The following is a 23,307-nucleotide window of genomic DNA, read 5'->3' on the forward strand; positions in this document are numbered from 1 at the left end:
TGAATTTGATTAAATTGGTTTGTGTATAGTATGATATGTTTCTCTCATTAGATGAGTTGTTATGTTCACTGTTTTTTGCTATAAATAATCTGTCAAATTTGTTTGTGCTCTGAATTTGTTTTGTCTGTCTTTGTTGTTTGTTTGTTGTTTGTTTGTTGTTTGTTTGTTCTGCTGTCTTTTCTTTTATCTTTATTTTTATTTTATTTTTATTGTATTGTCATTATTTGTGTCTTTATTTGAATGTTTGTAAAAACGAATACATTTTAAATCATAAAAAAAAAGAACTTATAAATCATTGTTAAAGAGGTTTATTCAACAATAAATAAAGACATTAATTAATAAATAAACACAAATATATAAGTAAATAAAAACATTAAAGGACAATATAAAGGTTTTAAGAATAAAAATATGACATCACATCAGAGAAAATAAAAAATGGAAAAGGATAAATTATTAACATCAAAATAATAAATGAAAAATAAATTATAAAACAATAAATAATCAAATAAAATTATAAAATAAGATCAAAACAATTAATTAGTTTGATGAAAACTTAAAATTATAACACATGAAAAACACCACGGACCCTACAATCAGAATGTTTTGTGATTAATAACATTTGATGAATAAAATAATGTATAAAGAAAGTTATTTTAACACACAGGAACAGCATGCTGTAAATTACTACAACCTCTCTGAGCCTGAAGCCAACATTTACTCCGGTCCGCCCATAGAGCGTCCGCCCTGTACAGTCTATGGGTCCGCCCCTAAAATGGGTCCGCCCCGGGTCCGCCCCAAAGATGGTCCGCCATGTTTCCCCATAACATGACGTCAAATCTGTCACCTCGGCTCCTCTCAAACTTTGAATCTCATATTTTCGATTTCTCGGACGTCACGTGAACGCATCATTCCAGACAGCATCGTTACAGGAAGTCAGACTCTCTCTGCTGGACCCAAAGATCCAAACCTGCAGATAAACCAGAACCCACAGAGAGCTGGAGGAATAGAAAGAGTCCACTCTTCTCTGACTCTGTTTCTGGTTTCTAGAGATGGATAAACTTCGTCGCGTGCTGAGCGGTCAGGAGGAGAACGAGGAGCTGGGTCTCACTGCGACGGTAGCTAGCTCTCACAGTCTGACACTAATGCTAATGCTAATGCTAATGTTGTGTTTACAGATAAAAGTCCATAAACTCTCTCTGTGATAAAGATAATGATGACTTTGCACACTTAGTGAGACTTTAAGTTTAATATTAAAAAGCTGACATTAATGTCATAGTGGGTTTGTGTTTTCAAACATTGTTAGCTGTTAGCATAAAGTTAGTTTACAGCAGTTAGCAGGAGGTTACTGTTAAACACTTTCACTCTTGATTTAATGTCAGTTTTGATTTTTTAATTTTAAACTTCCATACATCTACAATAACTTCACCTGTCATAAATACTTTAAACTTATCTTCAATTTTTTGATTTGTTATGATTACATTTATAGTGATATAAAGTTGTGTTTAATGTTAAAATGACTCACAAATCAGCAACATGTTGATATTTATTTATTGGGATATCAGCATACAGAAAGGAGGACATCAAAGTTAATACAATTTAAATCCTTTTTCCACCATGTATGAGTTCATATAGAAATATATATCAATGATAAGAGAAACTTGTTTTCACTCATGGTTAGTCAGCTTTATTGGCCAGGTAAGTTTGAACACACAAGGAATTTGACTTTGGTAAACTGTGCTCTCTTTGTACAAGGCATAAGAATAAGACCCACAAATAAAAATATAATATAATAATAATAATAACATCAGCTTTAAATACAAAGAACAACAAATAGGCCTGACTAATACAGGCTAAAATAATATGATAATAGTGCAGTGGTGAGTAGCAGAGGTAGTTTTAACATTAAAAAATAATACTTAAATAATAAAATAAAGAAAATATGTGAATTCTGTTTGGAGAACACACTTAGAATATAATATTCATAAGGATACTTAAATTAATGAATAATCACCTGAATTTAATAGTCATGTAACTTATAATGAGCTTTTTATATCTACATAGGAACGGGTCCCCTTCCACGGAGGCGGCCATCGTTCCTCGCCATGTTTTTACAGTAGCACAGAATTCACATTCTCAAAAGAGTTGTTATTGTGCATTTAAGACTTAATATTGATACACTTCATTTCTAAATTCTTAACAAATGGTGGATCTGACTTAAAAAGATTGATAAATGTTACCATTTCTGCACTTTTCTGCGATTTAGGACATTTCACAATTTAACATTTCATATTTTTAAAACATTTTACAATTTAACATTTCACAATTTAAAACATTTCACAATTTAAGACATTTTACAATTTAACATTTCACAATTTAAGAAATTTTACAATTTAACATTTCACAATTTTAAACATTTCACAATTTAAGACATTTTACAATTTAACATTTCACAATTTAAGACATTTTACAATTTAACATTTCACAATTTTAAACATTTCACAATTTAAGACATTTTACAATTTAAGACATTTTACAATTTAACATTTTACAATTTAAGACATTTTACAATTTAACATTTCACAATTTTAAACATTTCACAATTTAAGACATTTTACAATTTAACATTTCACAATTTTAAACATTTCACAATTTAACATTTCACAATTTTAAACATTTCACAATTTAAGACATTTTACAATTTAACATTTCACAATTTTAAACATTTCACAATTTAAGAAGTTTCACAATTTAGGACATTTCACAATTTAACATTTCACAATTTAAGACATTTTACAATTTAACATTTCACAATTTTAAACATTTCACAATTTAAGAAGTTTCACAATTTAGGACATTTCACAATTTAAGACATTTTACAATTTAAAACATTTTACAATTTAACATTTCACAATTTAAGACATTTTACAATTTAAAACATTTTACAATTTAACATTTCACAATTTAAGACATTTTACAATTTAAAACATTTTACAATTTAACATTTCACAATTTAAGACATTTTACAATTTAAAACATTTTACAATTTAACATTTCACAATTTAACATTTCACAATTTAACATTTTACAATTTAAAACATTTTACAATTTAACATTTCACAATTTAAAACATTTCACAATTTGAGACATTTTACAATTTAACATTTCACAATTTTAAGCATTTTACAATTTAACATTTCACAATTTAACATTTTACAATTTAAGTCATTTCACAATTTCCCTTCCTTTCATCGTCAGCCACATCCCTCACTGAGAGGTTTTGGTATCAAGTCCTGGTTTCACCTTGGAACCAGTTCAGTATTCATGAGATTCATGGATTCGACACCCGCCCATGATATCGGTCACAAACATTTAAAACAACACAAACTTGATCGGTCGTGTTGTTGATGCTCCTGTTTGCTTTCATACGTCATGAACAGACGTCAGGATGAACTTAATTTAATCCATACCCAGATAAAAACTCCTCTCAGGAGCTTTAAACTCCTCATGCTGCACATTGAGACGGTTCATTCTTTGTGTATATGATGTGTTTTAAGTGTTTAAAGGTTATAAATGTGGCACACTGTGTTCACACGTGTCAGCTTGTCTTTTAAATGTCATATTTGCCCCTCCAAGTCAAAGACACATTTCATCTTTGCGTGCCAAGGCAGTCAATAAAGTGGTCAGAAGTCAGAATCCTTCTTGATCCGAGCCGTCTCTGTAGCCGTCATCCTTCTGTCGGCATGTAATAATTGTTTCTGTACCTTTCACATGCTTCACCATGAGGAGGGCCTGAGGTGAGTGACTAACTCTAACCCTGTTTTCATTTGACAGAAACATGATGTTAGTGATTAACTTGATGAAGTAAATGTTCACTCTGCCTGACGTTCTGCATGTCTTTGCAGATTTAACTCGTTTGTGCCGGGTCACGTCCTTTATCTTAACCCTGTGTGTGTGTGTGTGTGTGTGTGTGTGTGTGTGTGTGTGTGTGTGTGTGTGTGTTTTTATGCTTTGAGATAAAACTGTAAGCGGGTTGTTATCTGCTCGGCTCCAGCCGACTTGTGGAAACCATCCTGTGAGTCTTCTGCAGGTCATTAGGTTTGTCGTGTAACATCCTCCCATTGTTCTCCCCAGGTCCTGGATGCCAGCTCTCTCAGCTACAGCACCAGGGTGAAATGGTTCTTCATATGCTTTGCTGCAGGCATCCTGTGCTCAATACTCGTGAGTGTCTCTGCCTTTAATACTGAACAGACAGCTCTTATGTCTGGCTTTATACTCAATCAGGAATGCAGGGAATGCTGACAGCGTGTGCTGCAAACACTGTTTGGTTTGCATGACCTAGAAGACTTTTACGCTGCAAACACAGCTCAGCTCTGTAAACATCAAGAGGAACTTCTGTAGTTTTATACTTAAAGATGAAATATCAAAGATTATATTCAGTTCCATTCATTCTAAGGCTGTAGAGCAAAACAACAAGAGAACAAAACAGTGGCATGAATCAGAGGAGGATCTTGCAGTGTGAAAACAAAAAGAACAAAATGTGAGAGACTCCATTCGAAGGAAAAGTGTTAAATTATATCTTCTTAAAACTTAAATTACATATCTATCTAAATAACTCACAATTATGGAACCGGATGGCAAAAGAAACAAGGACTCAGAGGTCTGTAGTTTCAGATCTCAGCTCTTAAAGTTGGCACACTTTAAATATAGAAGACAACAGGTTGTGTATTTTAAATAGGGATACTTTATGTCTTCTTTGGATTCAGTGGATATGATTCTAGGAAAATCAATCAACCCTGTACTTAATACAAGGTTTCACAATGTTTGGAGGGTTTCTGATCAGAGTGTGTTATTGGAAGTTCAAATTTCAGGAAGTCTTGTCATTGGTTGTCTTTCCTCATAACACCAAGGAGTAACCACATTGTGACACTTCATGCTGACAAAGCAACAAAACCTCTGAGTGTGGCCTGAGTGGTGACACTCAGAGAGACGGTAGATCTCTGGGCACAAGAAACAACACATCTTCAAACCCCTCACGTCTCTTCTTTTACACGTTCAAAGTCCTAAACTCTCCAGCCTGTGTTACAAGGTTCATGTGAAGTGTGTCACCACTCTTCTTTCCTTGAAGGTGATCTAACAGTGGACATGTAAGGATTGTAAAACTGTGACTTTGAACCAAGCAGCTTTATAGTATTTAGACACTAGAGGGCGCTCTTTTTGTTCTTGTGAAACCACAGGACAGCTCTCAGGAGGCTTTACCTTTTTGTCTCTACTTCTATAAGACTATATTTCCATCTTTTACTGACTTTACTCTCTTGTTGTTTCCCCAGGGCACAGCACTGCTGTTCCTTCCAAATGGAATCAAGCTGTTCGCCGTCTTCTACACGCTCGGAAACATCTCAGCTATCGCCAGGTAAGATCTGTCTCACCTGTCCAGATAAACCCTGCAGATCTGCTCATGTATCTCCTCAGTGACATGGAAAACTTCAGATTCAGATTCAGACAACTTTATTGATCCCAAGGACAACACATCCATCATATTTACAGGCTACAAGTCACAAGCCAAGCAGAACTGTGAAGATGAAACATAATGAGTATCAGAATCAGATCCTGGTTCTGTAGCTGTGATAGTCTGTCATCACTCTGTTGATGGTGCACTGAGGATTTATCAGACGCTTTGGTTCTAATTCCTGACAACAAATGTTGGTGACTGGATTTTGCTCCAGACAAAGATCAGATTAAAATGATATTCAACATTATTGAATGAAATTAGAACCTCTTAAAAATAGAGAAATGTCTTGGTAGTCACATTTACTTTCATGACAAGTCATAATGTCAATAATAGAATCTGTAGCTGAAACTTGAGTCTGGTAGGAGTGACAGTTTCTCACTACACACTTAAAAAAAATCACAATTTGTTGCAACAGAGCAGGAGCTCAAACCACAAAGGGTTAATTTTGCACACTTAAAATGCAGTTTTCATGATATTTGATGAAAAATATCAACCTTGGCTTGTTCCAGCTTCTTGATTGTGACGGTTTGGCTGCTTTTGTCATTTTTTAAAGAAACAGTGTCGCCCCAACCCTGGACGGTTTTAAAGAAAGCAACCAAAACACACCTTTTCCTCAAGGCCACCTACCCCCCAGACCCCCTACCTGACCCTGTGAAGAGACCTTGGGTTTCTTACAGGGCACTATATAAATATCAGTTATTATTATTATTATTATTATTATTATTATTATTATTATTATTATTATTATTATTTAAAAATAGTATGTTACAGTATCTTCATGCTGGCATCCTTATCTAATCTTTCTTTGTTATTCAAACAAAGTTCTCAAACCTTAAAGTTATCATATTCATGTTCAGGGGTTAGTTAATAGGTGTAGGTTTGATATTCATGTTCAGGGGTTAGTTAAAAGGTGTAGGTTTGATATTCATGTTCAGGGGTTAGTTAATAGGTGTAGGTTTGATATTCATGTTCAGGGGTTAGTTAATAGGTGTAGGTTTGATATTCATGTTCAGGGGTTAATTTAATAGGTGTAGGTTTGATATTCATGTTCAGGGGTTAGTTAATAGGTGTAGGTTTGATATTCATGTTCAGGGGTTAATTTAATAGGTGTAGGTTTGATATTCATGTTCGGGGGTTAGTTAATGGGTGTAGGTTTGATATACATGTTCAGGGGTTAGTTAATAGGTGTAGGTTTGATATTCATGTTCAGGGGTAAGTTAATAGGTGTAGGTTTGATATTCATGTTCAGGGGTTAGTTAATAGGTGTAGGTTTGATATTCATGTTCAGGGGTTAGTTAATAGGTGTAGGTTTGATATACATGTTCAGGGGTTAGTTAATAGGTGTAGGTTTGATATTCATGTTCAGGGGTTAGTTAATAGGTGTAGGTTTGATATTCATGTTCAGGGGTTAATTAATAGGTGTAGGTTTGATATTCATGTTCAGGGGTTAGTTAATAGGTGTAGGTTTGATATTCATGTTCAGGGGTTAATTAATAGGTGTAGGTTTGATATTCATGTTCAGGGGTTAATTAATAGGTGTAGGTTTGATATTCATGTTCAGGGGTTAGTTAATAGGTGTAGGTTTGATATACATGTTCAGGGGTTAGTTAATAGGTGTAGGTTTGATATACATGTTCAGGGGTTAATTTAATAGGTGTAGGTTTGATACAGCCTCCTGTTGTTTCATCCTTCCGTTTGCCCTCAGTCCACCTCAGCGTAAGGTTTTAACAGGATTGATCCTCCCTGGATATCAGCAGCTCGCTGGATTTAACTACATTATGGATTTTTTAATCTCTGTTATCCAAGCTCTGAGTGTAGCCGTGATGTCTCTGACTTCTATGACGGACAGAGGATCTATGATGAGGTTTCTTTTTCCCCCAGACAGAGCAGTATCTATTTCCAGGTATCATATGTCCACACGGTTCAGATGTGTCAAGAAAGAGGGTCACCTTAGTCCTTCATCGCCGGGTTACAGATCAAGAGAGCTTCTTATTTAAGGATAGTAAATCAATTTAACCCCAGATTACTGGAAGATTAGGCCGGATACAGGAGTCATTGTCATTATGTTGACATGCAAGTAACTCCAACACAATAATACCATCTCCAAAAACAACATTTCCTCCAGGAAAGGGAATTTAATTTAATGATAATAATAATAAGGAACTCTTTTTATAATAACTTTTATAAAGAGGACACTCCAGCTCAAGTTGCTTTCCTATAAGGATAATAAATGCCTAATAATAATAACAGAGTGAATGAGCATTAAAGAAGAGAAAGAGACGTGATAATAAACAGATAGAAAGTAAAGCTGGGAATAATATGAATAACTTCAGTTTGAGAAATAAACTCTTTAATAAGAATAAATAAATCAAACTAAAAGAAGGTATAGTGAAGGTAAATTAACTCTATGTAGTTATACTGTAAAGTTAAAGTGTTGAACTGAAAATGCATTAAAGCCAGTAAATAGGACTTTATAAATCCACTTGTGCAGAAGAGTTTAGAGTTTGTAAAATCCTTCATCAGGAAAGTTAGTGACTGATCTAAGTGAAGCCAAGTCTTCTTTTTTAAAGTACGTGGGCAGCTGGCTTCTCTGTTCACTCCAGGAAATGTGTTTAGCTCACACTTTGGGAAACTTGTGGGGGAGGCTTTTTCTCTCTTTGTCAGAGTAACTATAGTTTACTGTAACACATAGATTCCCTGACCCCCCCTCCTCATGATGGAGAGATAAGTAGAGTGTTAGTAATAGCATTAACAGAGCTGTCATCCTCTCCCTCATCAGCAGCAGCAGCATGTGCAGGGACATTATTAGTGTCTCTGTCACAGCAGTTAAAATAAAGATCTGATCCCTCACAGCAGACCAGCAGAGAGAGCCTGCGTCAACAAACTCATCAACAGATGTGATGCTTCACAGTCTCCCTCTGCCCACACAGATCCGCGTGCCTCGTCAGCGGGGAAAGTCTTTGTCTGTTACAGTCACGGACGTCACGCATGCATCATGTAGGAGGTTCTGAGTGTGTCATCAGGGTGTCGGGCATCAAATATTTACACCCTGTGTGTATATGCAGCATGGAGTATAAGTATGATCGGGTTAGACACACAGATAATTGTTTCTGTGTGTGTAAACCTCTGATGATGTTTAAAGATCCGCCAGAGTTTCATTTAACCACTTCAAACTTATTGAAAAGAAAAATGAATTTTCAGGGAAGGTATGAAACAAATATGGAGGTGAAGCCATATTTATGTGTCCACCAAGCAGCATCCTCCAGCATTAAAGGTGACATATCATGCAGAATGTTCTTTTTAATGGTTCTCTCCCTGAAATCTGTGTCCCTGTCTACAAACCCCATGAACAGTCAAAGACTCCATTCTGCCCCTGTTCTGATTTCTCCACCTTTCTGTAAATGTGTGCTGAAACCAGCCGTTTCAGTTTTCAGTGTTTTTCATACGTCACAACGCCATCCGGTCTGTAACAGGAAGTCAGAGCTCGGAGCTTGTTCAGCCCATAGACTGTATAAAATACAACTCAACCCCTCCTCCGTTTTTCATTCCCTGCACACATGTGTGCTAACAAGGAGCTTAGGAGGGAGGCATGCTAGTTGTAGGCTGTCTTAATAAACACAAAGGTCGCTTTGACTCCCCACGTCTGCAGATTTGAAGATCTAGTGGATGATTTTTATTTATCATGGATAAGTGCTAACGCTAGTTAGCATAGCCACATAGCTACATGTTGGTAGCTGTGTACCAAGACACACGTCGACATGCTGACAAATAAAACAACAAGAAACACTAAATCTGTGACCAATGGTTCAGAAAGGTCCTGCTGCAGGCGCCTCTCCGTCAGGATCAGATTCTGGATCAGATTCAGAGGGTTGAAGTAACGCGGGTCTGTGAGCAGCCGTGTATATTCAGCCAACATGTAAACGTGCTGGACAGCCGAGGCCACACCCACTTCCTGAGGGGGCGTGGTCAGAGAGAAAACAGACTGTTCTGAACAGGGCTGAAAAAGAGGGGTTTACAGGCAGACCAGAATCTGATTTCAAAGTGTTTTTATGAGCAATACACTTTAAAGACATGTTTTGGGGACCTCTTAGACCAATATATGTTGATGAAAAAGAGCAGAATATGTCACCTTTAAAATATGAATCTGATGCAGGAGTGCTAAAAACTGCAGTTCATCCAGCGTCCACTAGAGGCTGGCTGCAGAAACACAGGAAACCACATACACACCCATTCAAACAGACGATCTTTACAGCAGGAATAAACATGTTTACAGCCTGGTTCAAAAAACTGTTTAGATCTGAAGAGCTCATTTCCATTTTCAAAGGTATTAAAGGTACGGGTTGCCCAAATAAGGGCGTGGCTGACTTGATTGACAGGCGAGGAGGCTGAAGCCCCGCCTCTTTACCTCACACTAGCATTAGAATAAGACAGAATAAAAGTCTGCACTGTTTCAAAGGCTGAAAAAAGGAATGATGGTACTGCATCAGGAGGTCACAGATCCAAGCACCTTGTGTGCAGACTAAACATCATAATCATTGTTTAAGGGTAATGCATGGTCTGGTTCACTGATCCTCGTCTTTGTTCTCCTACAGCACCTGCTTCCTAATGGGACCTCTCAAACAGCTGAAACGCATGTTCGAACCAACCAGACTGATTGCCACCATCGTTATGCTGGTAATTATATTTTATATTTTTCCTTGATATATTCTGAAGGTGATAGTAGGCAGACTTTGTAATGGTCTTAATGTGGCTGCTGAAATGAAGGTCTGAGTCTAAGACTACACCAAGGTTTCTGGCTTGGTTTGAACATTTCATGGTTGCAGATTGGAGCTGAGCAGTAACCTTCAAAGAAATGATTATTTTCATGAGATGGAAAATTCAGTCTCTTTAAGTTGTACTTCTTTGTTTCAAGCTAGACCTCGAGCTGAAAGTTAAACTGCTTTATTTACTATTTTCAGGAGAAAAACACAAAATGGATTAAAATTATAAATTTGGATTTTACTCCTCTGCCATATCGCCCAGCCCTAGTGTAACATGTTATAAGGTTGTAAGATACCTTTCAGTAATAAAATACAACATGTCTGGGTTTGTAGTTTTGTTCAAGATCATGGAAATCTTAAAGTTGTAGGAACTACAAGCTGATGGAGCCTCTGAGCACCACATGAAGGCAGGATGATCAGCAAATGTTGGTTATAGTTAAAGGCACTGTGAGGAGTTTTAAATGGTAACAGGATCAATTTAAAATAATGGCTCTAATGGCTCACAGAAGAAAACCAGGACAGCAGCTCCATGATTGATTGTTCCAGCTGATTGATGAATCCAACAAAGCAGTTAATGCTGTGTAGATCCAATCAGACTTTAGTTTCAATTTCCCTTCAAAGTTTCACGAGGAGTTGTGTGTTCGAGAGTTAAAGGGAGAACAGAAACTACTCCACACCCATGATTAGAGCCAGATAAACAAAGATCACAAAATGAAACCAAGGAGAATAATAACAAACAATATAATCCAAGAAATCACCTGACCACAAGGAAACATCGTTCTGAAGATAACTCTTCCTCTCTTCTCCCCTCAGCTCTGCTTAATCTTAACCCTCTGTGCCGTGTTCTGGGTGAGTACACACCGTCTAAAACTTCATGTGTTCATAAGTGTCTGAGAGTAGTGTGAGCAGCTGTTAGAATGAACTTCATGTGTTCATCAGTATGTAATAGTAGTGTGAACAGCTGTTAGAATGAACTTCATGTGTTCATAAGTGTGTAAGAGTAGTGTGAGCAGCTGTTAGAATGAACTTCATGTGTTCATAAGTATGTAAGAGTAGTGTGAGCAGCCGTTAGAATGAACTTCATGTGTTCATAAGTGTGTAAGAGTAGTGTGAGCAGCTGTTAGAATGAACTTCATGTGTTCATAAGTGTGTAAGAGTAGTGTGAGCAGCTGTTAGAATGAACTTCATGTGTTCATAAGTGTGTAAGAGTAGTGTGAGCAGCTGTTAGAATGACCTTCATGTGTTCATAAGTGTGTAAGAGTAGTGTGAGCAGCTGTTAGAATGAACTTCATGTGTTCATAAGTGTGTAAGAGTAGTGTGAGCAGCTGTTAGAATGAACTTCATGTGTTCATAAGTGTGTAAGAGTAGTGTGAACAGCTGTTAGAATGAACTTCATGTGTTCATAAGTGTGTAATAGTAGTGTGAACAGCTGTTAGAATGAACTTCATGTGTTCATAAGTGTGTAAGAGTAGTGTGAACAGCTGTTAGAATGAACTTCATGTGTTCATAAGTGTGTAAGAGTAGTGTGAGCAGCTGTTAGAATGAACTTCATGTGTTCATAAGTGTGTAATAGTAGTGTGAGCAGCTGTTAGAATGAACTTCATGTGTTCATAAGTGTGTAAGAGTAGTGTGAGCAGCTGTTAGAATGAACTCCATGTGTTCATAAGTGTGTAATAGTAGTGTGAGCAGCTGTTAGAATGAACTTCATGTGTTCATAAGTGTGTAAGAGTAGTGTGATCAGCTGTTAGAATGAACTTCATGTGTTCATAAGTGTGTAAGAGTAGTGTGAGCAGCTGTTAGAATGAACTTCATGTGTTCATAAGTGTGTAAGAGTAGTGTGAACAGCTGTTAGAATGAACTTCATGTGTTCATAAGTGTGTAAGAGTAGTGTGAGCAGCTGTTAGAATGAACTTCATGTGTTCATAAGTATGTGAGAGTAGTGTGAGCAGCTGTTAGAATGAACTTCATGTGTTCATAAGTATGTGAGAGTAGTGTGAGCAGCTGTTAGAATGAACTTCATGTGTTCATAAGTATGTGAGAGTAGTGTGAGCAGCTGTTAGAATGAACTTCATGTGTTCATAAATGTGTAAGAGTAGTGTGAGCAGCTGTTAGAATGAACTTCATGTGTTCATAAGTGTGTAAGAGTAGTGTGAGCAGCTGTTAGAATGAACTTCATGTATTCATAAGTATGTAAGAGTAGTGTGAACAGCTGTTAGAATGAACTTCATGTGTTCATAAGTATGTAAGAGTAGTGTGAGCAGCTGTTAGAATGAACTTCATGTGTTCATAAGTGTGTAAGAGTAGTGTGAGCAGCTGTTAGAATGAACTTCATGTGTTCATAAGTGTGTAAGAGTAGTGTGAACAGCTGTTAGAATGAACTTCATGTGTTCATAAGTGTGTGAGAGTAGTGTGAGCAGCTGTTAGAATGAACTTCATGTGTTCATAAGTGTGTAAGAGTAGTGTGAGCAGCTGTTAGAATGAACTTCATGTGTTCATAAGTATGTAAGAGTAGTGTGAGCAGCTGTTAGAATGAACTTCATGTGTTCATAAGTGTGTAAGAGTAGTGTGAGCAGCTGTTAGAATGAACTTCATGTGTTCATAAGTGTGTGAGAGTAGTGTGAGCAGCTGTTAGAATGAACTTCATGTGTTCATAAGTGTGTAAGAGTAGTGTGAGCAGCTGTTAGAATGAACTTCATGTGTTCATAAGTGTGTAAGAGTAGTGTGAGCAGCTGTTAGAATGAACTCCATGTGTTCATAAGTATGTAAGAGTAGTGTGAGCAGCTGTTAGAATGAACTTCATGTGTTTCCTTCACAGTGGCATAAAAAGGGTCTGGCCATCATCTTCTGTATTCTGCAGTTCTTGGCGATGACCTGGTAAGTGTGACCCTCCTGGTGTTCGCCGTGTCTCCGCTGTGGTTCAGTTGGTAATTAACTAACTCATCACTTCCTCCCACTCGGTCGGAGCCGTCCGTCTGTGACTTTCCTCCAGCTGCTCTCGCACGCATCAAATGTCAGAGACTTGAGTTAATCATGTGCTGCTGACGCTCTAAGCTGACTTACTGCAGCTAGCGTTTGCACAGCTGAACCCACTAAAGGTTAAAGTCACATGATCATCGGCACGCTGCACCGCTCTGCATGGATCTGAGGTCTCCATCGTTTCAGTCACTTCTTTTAGAAGATCTTTAAACTCTGAGTTCATGAAATACCATGTCAGGGGTTTGATAATAAGATCCTCATGAAGCCTTGGATCTGACGGTCCGCCCTGCTGTCAGTAGTCAGTGACAGCTGCTCCACAGACCTGTGGTGTTCTGGGTGTCTGAGGTCTTAGTGAGGTGACGGTCAGTGTGCTTTTGGCTTGTAGGGTGAGGGAGTTCCTGGATCAGTGTGAATCTACTTAGAGATGTTGAGTCAGGTGTTTCCCTGTGTTAATCACTGAAGAGACCAAAGCTGCATTTCCATTAGAAGCACCGGGGACTATCAGTGCAGGGGGGCGTCTTAAATTTAAACTTAAACTGAAATTAAACATACAAAAAAGTCAAAAAATAAATGAGATGTTAAAACTCAAGAAAGGAAATGAAACTCACCAAAATCAAATAATGTAATAAGATAATAAAACCCCAAAAGATTGAACCAGTAAAAGAAACTAAGATGCTACACTACAAGTAAATACAACAAATGAAAACAGAATAAATATTAAAATGATGACAGGTAATACAAAAACATACTGGAATAAAATGCTGAAATCAAATTAATAACTAATGATATAATATAATAATATGATAATCTACAATAAATGAATAAAAACAAATTAAAATAATGTTTATATAATAATTTATAATAAGACAGTATATGAATAACTTAATAAAAAATACATGAATAAATAATATTTATCTTTAATTATTAAGAATAAGACAGTACATGATTTTTAAAATAGACTAACATTTAAACTGGATAATAAGTAAATAAGTGAGATTAAAAAGGTTGGTCTTGAGTTTACTTTTATAAACTCTGATATTCTGAGCGGCCCTTAAAGTATGAAGACACTCTGCTGTTCCCTGTTTATCATTTTAAATCTGAAGTTGATGGTTCAACTCTGACATGATCAGATTATGATGTCCAGCAGCTTTTCCAGTTTTCAGTTTCTTTAACTTTAACTGGTTTAATTTAACTTAAAGAAAGAAACTGAGCTGATGAGATGAACAATGATCTGTCTCTGCTCTGGAGGAGGAGGTCTAGTTTGATCCATAGATGTGTTTCAGACGAGCTGGAACATTATGATGAGGTCAGTGAGGTTAAGTTCCAGCACAGCAGTGAATAATAAGCTGTGTGTGTGTGTGTGTGTGTGTGTGTGTGTGTGTGTGCGTGTGTGTGTGGGCATGTAGGGACTCGTACCTTCACTGATTTGAACATATTTGCACAGCAGGAACTAAAAGACACCGAGTGTATGAACCCCCCCCCCCGGCTCACAGACGGTCTCAGTGTGCAGGACTGTGTCAACCTCGTAACTACAACTCTTTTTGCACCTACATGTTGTACATTCACTTCCTGCGTTCTCAAAGGCGTCACCGTGGCAACCACAAGTCACACATATCGAGCGCATTCTTAACAGACGGGGGGCACGCACACACACACACGCACACACACACACACACACACACTCCCACACAGAGACTGAGACGTCCGTGTGAAGGTTGTTCCACAGTAAGACGGCGTCACTGATCCACACAGGGAGGCGGGTAAAGTCCGGTCCTCAGGCTGAAGACTGTGAAGTGACCACAGGACGCTCAGACACCAAACACTGACTCTGACTCAGTTTAGAGGCTGCAGGCAGGAGGAGGTGGAATCACACAACAGCTTAAATGATTCACTTACTTATCCATAGGACTGAAACTTACTTCTTCTGGTTCCTCTCATGATGAATTCAGATCTTAGTCTGCAAAGATTCAACAGATTCTCAGTTTGTAGGAGAAAGAGAAGAAACAAGGTATTTCAGAACCAATCAGGAAGAGAAGCAGAAGAATGATTCAAACTATGACTGAAAAGCTGCTGCTTCAATCTGCAAGAACATATCACCTGAAGTGGACTCCTTACCTGGTGCTCCCACTGGTTGTGTGTGCGTTCAGCTGCAGCTTCATGTTCCACCTCCATGATGAGCTTCTCCTTCGTCCATATTCACGTTAACGTCCTCTGAAAACCTCTGAGCGGCTGACTCCAGGCCTCTTCTGTTTAAGTAATATGTGTGGGCATCTTTGTGAATGAATGGAACAGCTGTAGAGAGAAAGGACATGTGAGGAGCAGAGAGCGGGGGAAGACGTGCAGCAAATGGTCAAGCCGGGAGTCGAACCTGCCACGAGGACTCTGTATATGGGTAGTGCAATCAAGACCGCTTGTCCAACAGCGCCTCATGTCTGCTCATTACATCTGTTGTTTATGTATAGGCAGATCCTCCATTAACTGCAGTTTGTAACACTTCCACATTGGACTCATATCTGCTGCTTGAGTGAACCCCATGGTGGAGCAGAGACAGACCAAACACACATCTGTTTTAAAGTCCTGTGAGGGACTTGCACCTCCACTGGCTCCCTGTCAAGTACCACATCACCTATAAGCTCCTCCTCCTCCTCACCTACAAATCCCTGCATGCCCTCGCCCCCCCAATACCTGGCTGACCTCCTACACCAACACCCTCCATCCCAGAACCTAAGGTCCTTGGGCCTGGGTCTTCCCTCCATCCCCCGGACTAAGCTGCAGACCTTCAGGGACAGAGCCTTCAGTGTGGCGGCCCCTACTCTGTGGACCTCTCTCCCGCCTGACATCAGAGCGCCCCAACCCTGGACACTTTTAAAGAAGCAGTCAAAACACACCTTTACCTCAAGACCTACCCCCCAGACCCCCTACCTGACCCTGTGAAGAGACCTTGGGTTTCTTTGATCCTTTCTGTGATGATATTTTCCTGGACACACCAGAGTAGTGTTCTCCTCCTCTGGCACCTCAGAGGTTAAATCATTCGTCTCTGTGAATTAGATAACGGCCTGTGGTCCTTCACTGCATGTCCTACTCTCTCTCTCTCTCTCTCTCTCTCTCTCTCTCTCTCTCTCTCTCTCTCTCTCTCTCTCTCTCTCTCTCTCTCTCTCTCTCTCTCTCTCTCTTGTCCCAGTTTCCTTCTCTTTGCACTGCTTTGCCTTAGTTATTAAGCTATAGACACTCAGACTGTGTGCTGAGCCTCACAAAGATGAGTCATCCCACCTGCAACACTCAACACTTACATAAATGCGTGTGAAATTCAGAAGATGAAGCCACACTTGTGGAGATGGTTTGCTGCGACTGTAACAGTCTGGATCAGAAAGACTCAACGTTGACTTTTTGGGTCAGAAATGATTTTAAAAAATCAGCAAAATCTTCAATTTAAGCATCTTTAGACGTGATTATGAAAGGTACTTCCTGTTTGATGTTCTTACATGGACTCATTCAGTTTCAGTCACACTGCTGCTGAAGGAGGAAGAGGTTTCTAGTTAACTGGTGGTCATGCTCAGTTAATCATTCTCCTCCTGCTCCACATTCCTCTCATATTTCAAACATATCCAGTGTTGGACGTTCAGGGGATTTTTGTGCTTAACTTTCCTTGTAATCATTAGCAGCGTGCCGCGGCGTGTTTTTGTTGTACCAATCTGTCTGCTCTCATTAGTGCAAAGATTACAGTTCACAATCAGGTTCTGTTAATCCCCCCATGCTGTGCCACATCAAACATCCTCCCCTCCCATGTTTACTACGCAGCGTTTAAATGTATATCTTATACTTTGTTGTGTCGTCAGAAAGCCATTATTGTGATGCCTGTGAGTCCTAAATCTAGTTTAAGTCCTGAGTTGTGTGCCGTGTGTTTTTTTCATGCTTTAATCTTTAATCTCTTGGACATCACATCATTACAAACACATGACATGCAGCAGGTTATTAAAATGCTCCACAACTTCAGTTTATGTCCAAAACACTGGGATGTGTTATGAAATTCATCATTTATAATATGAGTGAAATGAAGTGACTGATGCACACAGTTATTAAGATTTAAACAAACGTCTCATTTATTTTAAATATTTGACTAACAGGGTTAAAAAGTGAAAAAAAGCAGAATACAGGTTATGCTTTTCTTTGTATTGGTATGTCCAGCATGTGTTCTTGTTGTTCATATACACTATAGTTATATTAAACTGAAATAGATTGTCATCTATATCATATCTGTATATTATAATCTTAGTTTTGACGTCTTTTCTAGACTTTCCTTTCTCTGATCCTGTTTGTTTTTCTGTTTCAGGTACAGCATCTCATACATTCCCTTTGCCAGGTAAGAACATGTGATTTTAATATTTATGTTTGCATTGACCTTAATGTGAAGTCATACACAGCATAAATAATGGATGAAGCAACCATGACATCAACGTCAGGTTTCTCTGCTGCCTTATAAGGCGCTCTCATCCAAAAATGACCATATTTGGAAGTGGGGGCGGAGCTAGAGGGGACTGATGGGTGAAGTTGTGTTTCCCACAGACTGAGATTCATTATGGAGTTTCTTTATTAGACTAAGAAGCTCAAAGTGTTAAACTTTGGAGACTTGCTGTTTGCTCAGATCATATCAACAAAACCAACAAGGTCACTTAAAACAGCCTGTCCTCAGTCCGTCCCTCTGTCCTCAGTCCATCCCCCTGTCATCAGTCCGTCCCTCTGTCCTCAGTCCACCCCTCTGTCCTCAGTCCATCCCTCTGTCCTCAGTCCACCCCTCTGTCCTCAGTACGCCCCTCTGTCCTCAGTCCATCCCTCTGTCCTCAGTCCGTCCCTCTGTCCTCAGTCCGTCCCTCTGTCCTCAGTCCATCCCTCTGTCCTCAGTCCGTCCCTCTGTCCTCAGTCCATCCCTCTGTCATCAGTCCGTCCCTCTGTCCTCAGTCCGTCCCTCTGTCCTCAGTCCGTCCCTCTGTCATCAGTCCGTCCCTCTGTCCTCAGTCCGTCCCTCTGTCATCAGTCCGTCCCTCTGTCATCAGTCCGTCCCTCTGTCCTCAGTCCGTCCCTCTGTCATCAGTCCGTCCCTCTGTCCTCAGTCCGTCCCTCTGTCATCAGTCCATCCCTCTGTCCTCAGTCCGTCCCTCTGTCCTCAGTCCGTCCCTCTGTCCTCAGTCCATCCCTCTGTCATCAGTCCGTCCCTCTGTCCTCAGTCCATCCCTCTGTCCTCAGTCCGTCCCTCTGTCATCAGTCCGTCCCTCTGTCATCAGTCCGTCCCTCTGTCATCAGTCTGTCCCTCTGTCCTCAGTCCATCCCTCTGTCCTCTGTCCGTCCCTCTGTCCTCAGTCCGTCCCTCTGTCCTCAGTCCGTCCCTCTGTCCTCAGTCCATCCCTCTGTCATCAGTCCGTCCCTCTGTCCTCAGTCCATCCCTCTGTCCTCAGTCCGTCCCTCTGTCATCAGTCCGTCCCTCTGTCCTCAGTCCGTCCCTCTGTCCTCAGTCCATCCCTCTGTCATCAGTCCGTCCCTCTGTCCTCAGTCCATCCCTCTGTCCTCAGTCCGTCCCTCTGTCATCAGTCCGTCCCTCTGTCCTCAGTCCATCCCTCTGTCCTCAGTCCGTCCCTCTGTCATCAGTCCGTCCCTCTGTCCTCAGTCCGTCCCTCTGTCCTCAGTCCATCCCTCTGTCATCAGTCCGTCCCTCTGTCATCAGTCCGTCCCTCTGTCATCAGTCCGTCCCTCTGTCATCAGTCCGTCCCTCTGTCCTCAGTCCGTCCCTCTGTCCTCAGTCCGTCCCTCTGTCCTCAGTCCATCCACAGAATGAACCAACAAGCCAGGTTTACAGGTTTACACAAACTATTGTAGTCCTCAGTACCCCCGTTACCAGGATGTGCAGCCTAACTGTTCACTAACAGTAAAGGAGTCTATGGAGAGCCTGCCTCAAGTGGTCACTCCAGGAACTGCACTTTTAGGCACTTCAGTGCTTTGGATTTTCCAGCTCTCCAATAATCCACTCCATACATCAACCCTTTCTATTCTCCTCACTCTGAAGATGACTGAAAGCAGCTTATATATCTGAACACACACCTGAAGCACACACAGACACCGTCATGTCTCTGAACGTCCTCTCGGCTCCACACGGACACTCTGACGCCACAAACAACAAACCTGGAGGTGAACTGAGTCCTCAGTGAAAACATGTTTTCATTCCCATCCTAACACTGTTTGCCTCCACCATATGGCTGTAATCCCCCCCACTACTGCTGCAGGCACTTAGTGTCAGGCAAATGGCAGCTTGTTGTTCCCCTCTCTGTGGCTCCGTTTGCTTTATCCATCACGTCTAAATGAAATCATATTTTGTGAAGTAAGGCTCTTTCAGGCAGATTTACCTACAGTTATCTCCCCTAATGAAGCTTTCACATTACGCGTGCCGAGCTTATGTTAAACCATGGGCAGAGTTTTGATTAGATATGGACCTAAATAAGCTCCCCTGTGAGATGAGGATGGAGATACATGCAGTGTGTATCCTGTAGCCTTGGTGACGTATAGCAGCAGGTTTATCAGAGTCAGAATCAGCTTTATTGGTCAGGTATGCCTGAACACACAAGGAATTTGACTTGGTAAGCTGTGCTGTCTTTGTCCAAAGGTATAAGAATAAGGATATATATATAAATATAATAATAACATCAACTATAAACACAAAAGAACAACAAATAGGCATGGCAACATCTCTCCAACATCTCACAGCTTCCATTGAAAGGTGTCCACCTCTCAAACCGTCCCATATGGTGGATCCCCTCTCTGCTGACCCCGGGCCGGGCGTGAGGTGTGATGTTGTTTTGTCTGTCCAGCTGTAAGCGGGGTTCATGTGGTGAGAGGTCCAGAGTCCCTATGAAGCCACCCCACCCCCCTCCTCCTCCCTCCACTAAGTGCCTTGTGTATTGAGGCGCCCCCGTAATCCTTTCTGACAGCTGAGAGACGTCCTCTAACCCCCCAGGTCCCCCCAGGTCCCCCCTCCCCCAACCTGAACGCTAACAACAACACATGGCTGAGACAAAGACCTTTCTCCCGAGTCCACCCCTCCAAACATTCCTTCAGAGAAATGCAAATCCTCCCTGACAGTTTTTTGGACTCCAGGAACCCACATGATCACTTATTGGTTTCCTTTGTTGTGATGTTTCCTGCCAACACATGATTGTCTTGTCTCCTTAAGCTTCTTACTGTAATCCATTTTTCATTTAATTTAGATTTGATCACTTAGCTCTCTCTCTTGTTTGTTGTGTTGTCTCAGAGCACAGACACAGAAGCATTACACACACACACACACACACACACACACGGCGTCTCCTCACTCCTTCCTGGAGTCAAACAAACTGGAGTACCTGCCGCACCACAACACCACATGGTCCGTGGACCTGATCCTTTAATGTGTTTTACCTTGTTGTTATTTATAACCCCTCACACGGGCACATCTTGGTACTGAGACCTGCTGCATGTGCACTTCCCACAGTGCTTTGGGGCGGCTGTTGCTCTGATATTAAATCAGAAATATAACGACGTATTATTTATTCATGAGGGGCGAAAATAGTATCATGCCTCATATGAATATAAATCTAAATCCTGTGAAGGAGAGAGAGAGTGTACGAGGGCTCTGCTGGGTTTTATACACCAGAGGAATGAACCATAGCTGCTCTGACCTCTCCTCCTCCTCCTGTCCTCCTCCTCCTCCCCCTCAGTCTGCTCTGGACCCCCCTCCTCTCCTTCTCCTTTTAACCTTGACGGGTTTCACACCTCCTCCACACACACACACAGAAACCTGTCTGTGAGGCTGCAGGCGAAAAGTCTGCATAGCAACACACCGAGGAGCGGAGCAAAACGCTGTGAGAGGGAAAAAAATACAGACTGGTTGCTATGGTTATCCCTGGTGTTGCATCATCCCTCACAGCACCTGAAGAAAGGGAGCCCCCATCACTACGAGCACGAGGTGCATCCCCCCCGCCAAAACACACTCACTTATTCATGAAGAGCCACACCCAGATCCCCCTGACAGAGGCTCCTGAGTGCTCTTAATGTCACTTTTAATTCCACACATGACAGATTTAACCTCCTTTTATTGTTTTATGTTTCCTGGATGATTTTTGATCGACGCTCCATCAGTTATCTTTAATGAAACCTTTTATTTTAACGCCCCGTAACGAGCTCACTGCCTCCGGTGATGAAATGAAACGTGCTCTGAGTATTTTTAAAAATAAATTAATGTCTAATTAATTTGTAATGGAGCCGATGAGTCATTTCACAGCCTTTGTTTCTGTCTCCATCATTGTTCTTATAATCGTTCTATCTCTGGTTTTAATTTAGTCTAATTAGACTTTTTACTTGTTGGATTTATTTTCTTGATTTTAGTCTTTTTTTGCTCTCACTGCAGTAATTTATTTATTTATTCATTTTCCCCTTAATTATTAATTCATTTAATTTATATCCTCTTCTAAATTCAATTCAATTTTGCTTTATTGGCATGAACAAAGACATGTTATTGCCAAAGCACATACATTACATATATATCCACAACACACTACACTCACCACATATACATTAATCACACAGCATATTCATATTATATTAAATCTCTTTTTAAAACACATTTTTATCTAAATGCTCTTCAGGGAGATTTCACCTGAGCATGTTTTAATCTAGTGGATATTATTCTTTTCTTTTAGGATTTTATCATTTATTTTTATAATTTCAGGTTTTAATTTTATTTAATAATTGTATTTAATATTTCTATAATTTTATTTTATGGTTTTATATTTTTAGAATTAATATCTCAGATTTTTTTGATGGATTTAATTTTTTACCTGTTGTTGTTTTTATTCTTCCAGCGTTGTTTTATTTCCTTTCATTTGTCTCCCTCTGTGGATTTCAGTCCTCTCTTCATGAAGCTCTGTGTGCTGCATGCTTGTATCTGTATCTGGATTCACTCGTGCAGAAAGCTCCTGAAATGTTTGGGTCAGGCTGCATGTGTGAACACACACAGCTGACATTTTCACTCCTAATTCACTCAGACATTTATATTTTCTGCTCCTTCCTCCCCTCGGTGAAAACTAAAGAGGTTAAGGTGAACTGATGAAGGAACACAGTGGGTAATATTCAGTAAAACTCCCCCTGAGCGAGCGGACAGGGGCGCTGGGATTTACATCATGTGACCAGCAGTGATAATAAACGGGACACTTTGGTGTTCAGAGCGGAGTTTGAAGTCTTGGTTTGGGGGACCGTCCTCTGAAAGTGAAATGTCTCATTCTGAGGGACATGTGTGAACATGTCTGTGCTTTGAGCTCCTGTGTGAGAGTCTAAAGACTGATGCTTTACAGATGAAGTGAATTAAAGTGTTTCTTTTCTTTCATTCTTTTTAATGGACCCGTTTCTTCTTCTTCTCTCTCTGCAGGGACGCGGTGATGAAATGCTTCACGACCTGCCTGAGTTAGGACCCCCAGAGTCCACCATTTCATGGGAAGACTGGTCCTAATATGCAAACTGCAGCAAACAGCGGCTCTGTAAAATATCATCTCTGTTGTTTATACACTTTATCTCCACATTTTTACTACGGCCTTTTTCGTACTGTGAATATCACTTTTTAAGTCTATAATCAGATTCTAACTCTTCCTTTGACCTGAGAGACTGGAGCGACTTTAATGCTTAATATATTTAAAGATTCTTCTGCTGAATGTTCAGAGGGTTTTATTCCATAGAAGTGCAGGGACTTGGCTTTACCATAAACTGTAGTCCCAGTTCACAGGTGCCTTGATTATGACCAACCGTTCATATCCACACACTGACGGTGTGATTGGACTTCTTACACCAGCTTTGTTTGAGTTTCCTGTGTGTGTAAGATGCACTGATGTATAAAGATGCTCTCAGATGCTCCTCCATGTTTATTTATGATGCTCCTCCTGCTTGGCTGCTGATGATGATGGTGTGTGTGTGTGTGTGTGTGTGTGTGTGTGTGACCCACAGCTCTGTTCAGGTTTTTCCAGCTAACACATTAAAAGCAGCTCCTGTCTA

General features: G+C 40.0%; 1 protein-coding gene across 1 annotated transcript; it reads left to right on the forward strand.

Moving 5' to 3' along the window:
- The first annotated feature begins 840 nt into the window (after positions 1-840).
- Positions 841-23,307, forward strand: sft2d1 (SFT2 domain containing 1). Its single transcript, XM_034682537.1, has 8 exons — positions 841-1,115; positions 4,132-4,218; positions 5,328-5,410; positions 10,102-10,183; positions 11,083-11,118; positions 13,085-13,143; positions 17,576-17,605; positions 22,691-23,307. The coding sequence occupies exons 1-8, from the start codon at positions 1,050-1,052 to the stop codon at positions 22,728-22,730; spliced, it is 483 nt and encodes a 160-aa protein (XP_034538428.1). The 5' UTR covers positions 841-1,049; the 3' UTR covers positions 22,731-23,307.

Source organism: Notolabrus celidotus, chromosome 4 (assembly GCF_009762535.1).
Source record: "Notolabrus celidotus isolate fNotCel1 chromosome 4, fNotCel1.pri, whole genome shotgun sequence".
NCBI lineage: Eukaryota > Metazoa > Chordata > Actinopteri > Labriformes > Labridae > Notolabrus > Notolabrus celidotus.

Excerpts from the sequence above, each read along its gene's own strand:
- sft2d1 (XM_034682537.1), top strand. The coding sequence starts at position 1,050 with ATGGATAAACTTCGTCGCGTGCTGAGCGGTCAGGAGGAGAACGAGGAG. Across the intron at positions 5,411-10,101 it reads AACATCTCAGCTATCGCCAG|CACCTGCTTCCTAATGGGAC; the intron begins GTAAGATCTGTC and ends GTTCTCCTACAG. Across the intron at positions 17,606-22,690 it reads TCATACATTCCCTTTGCCAG|GGACGCGGTGATGAAATGCT; the intron begins GTAAGAACATGT and ends CTCTCTCTGCAG.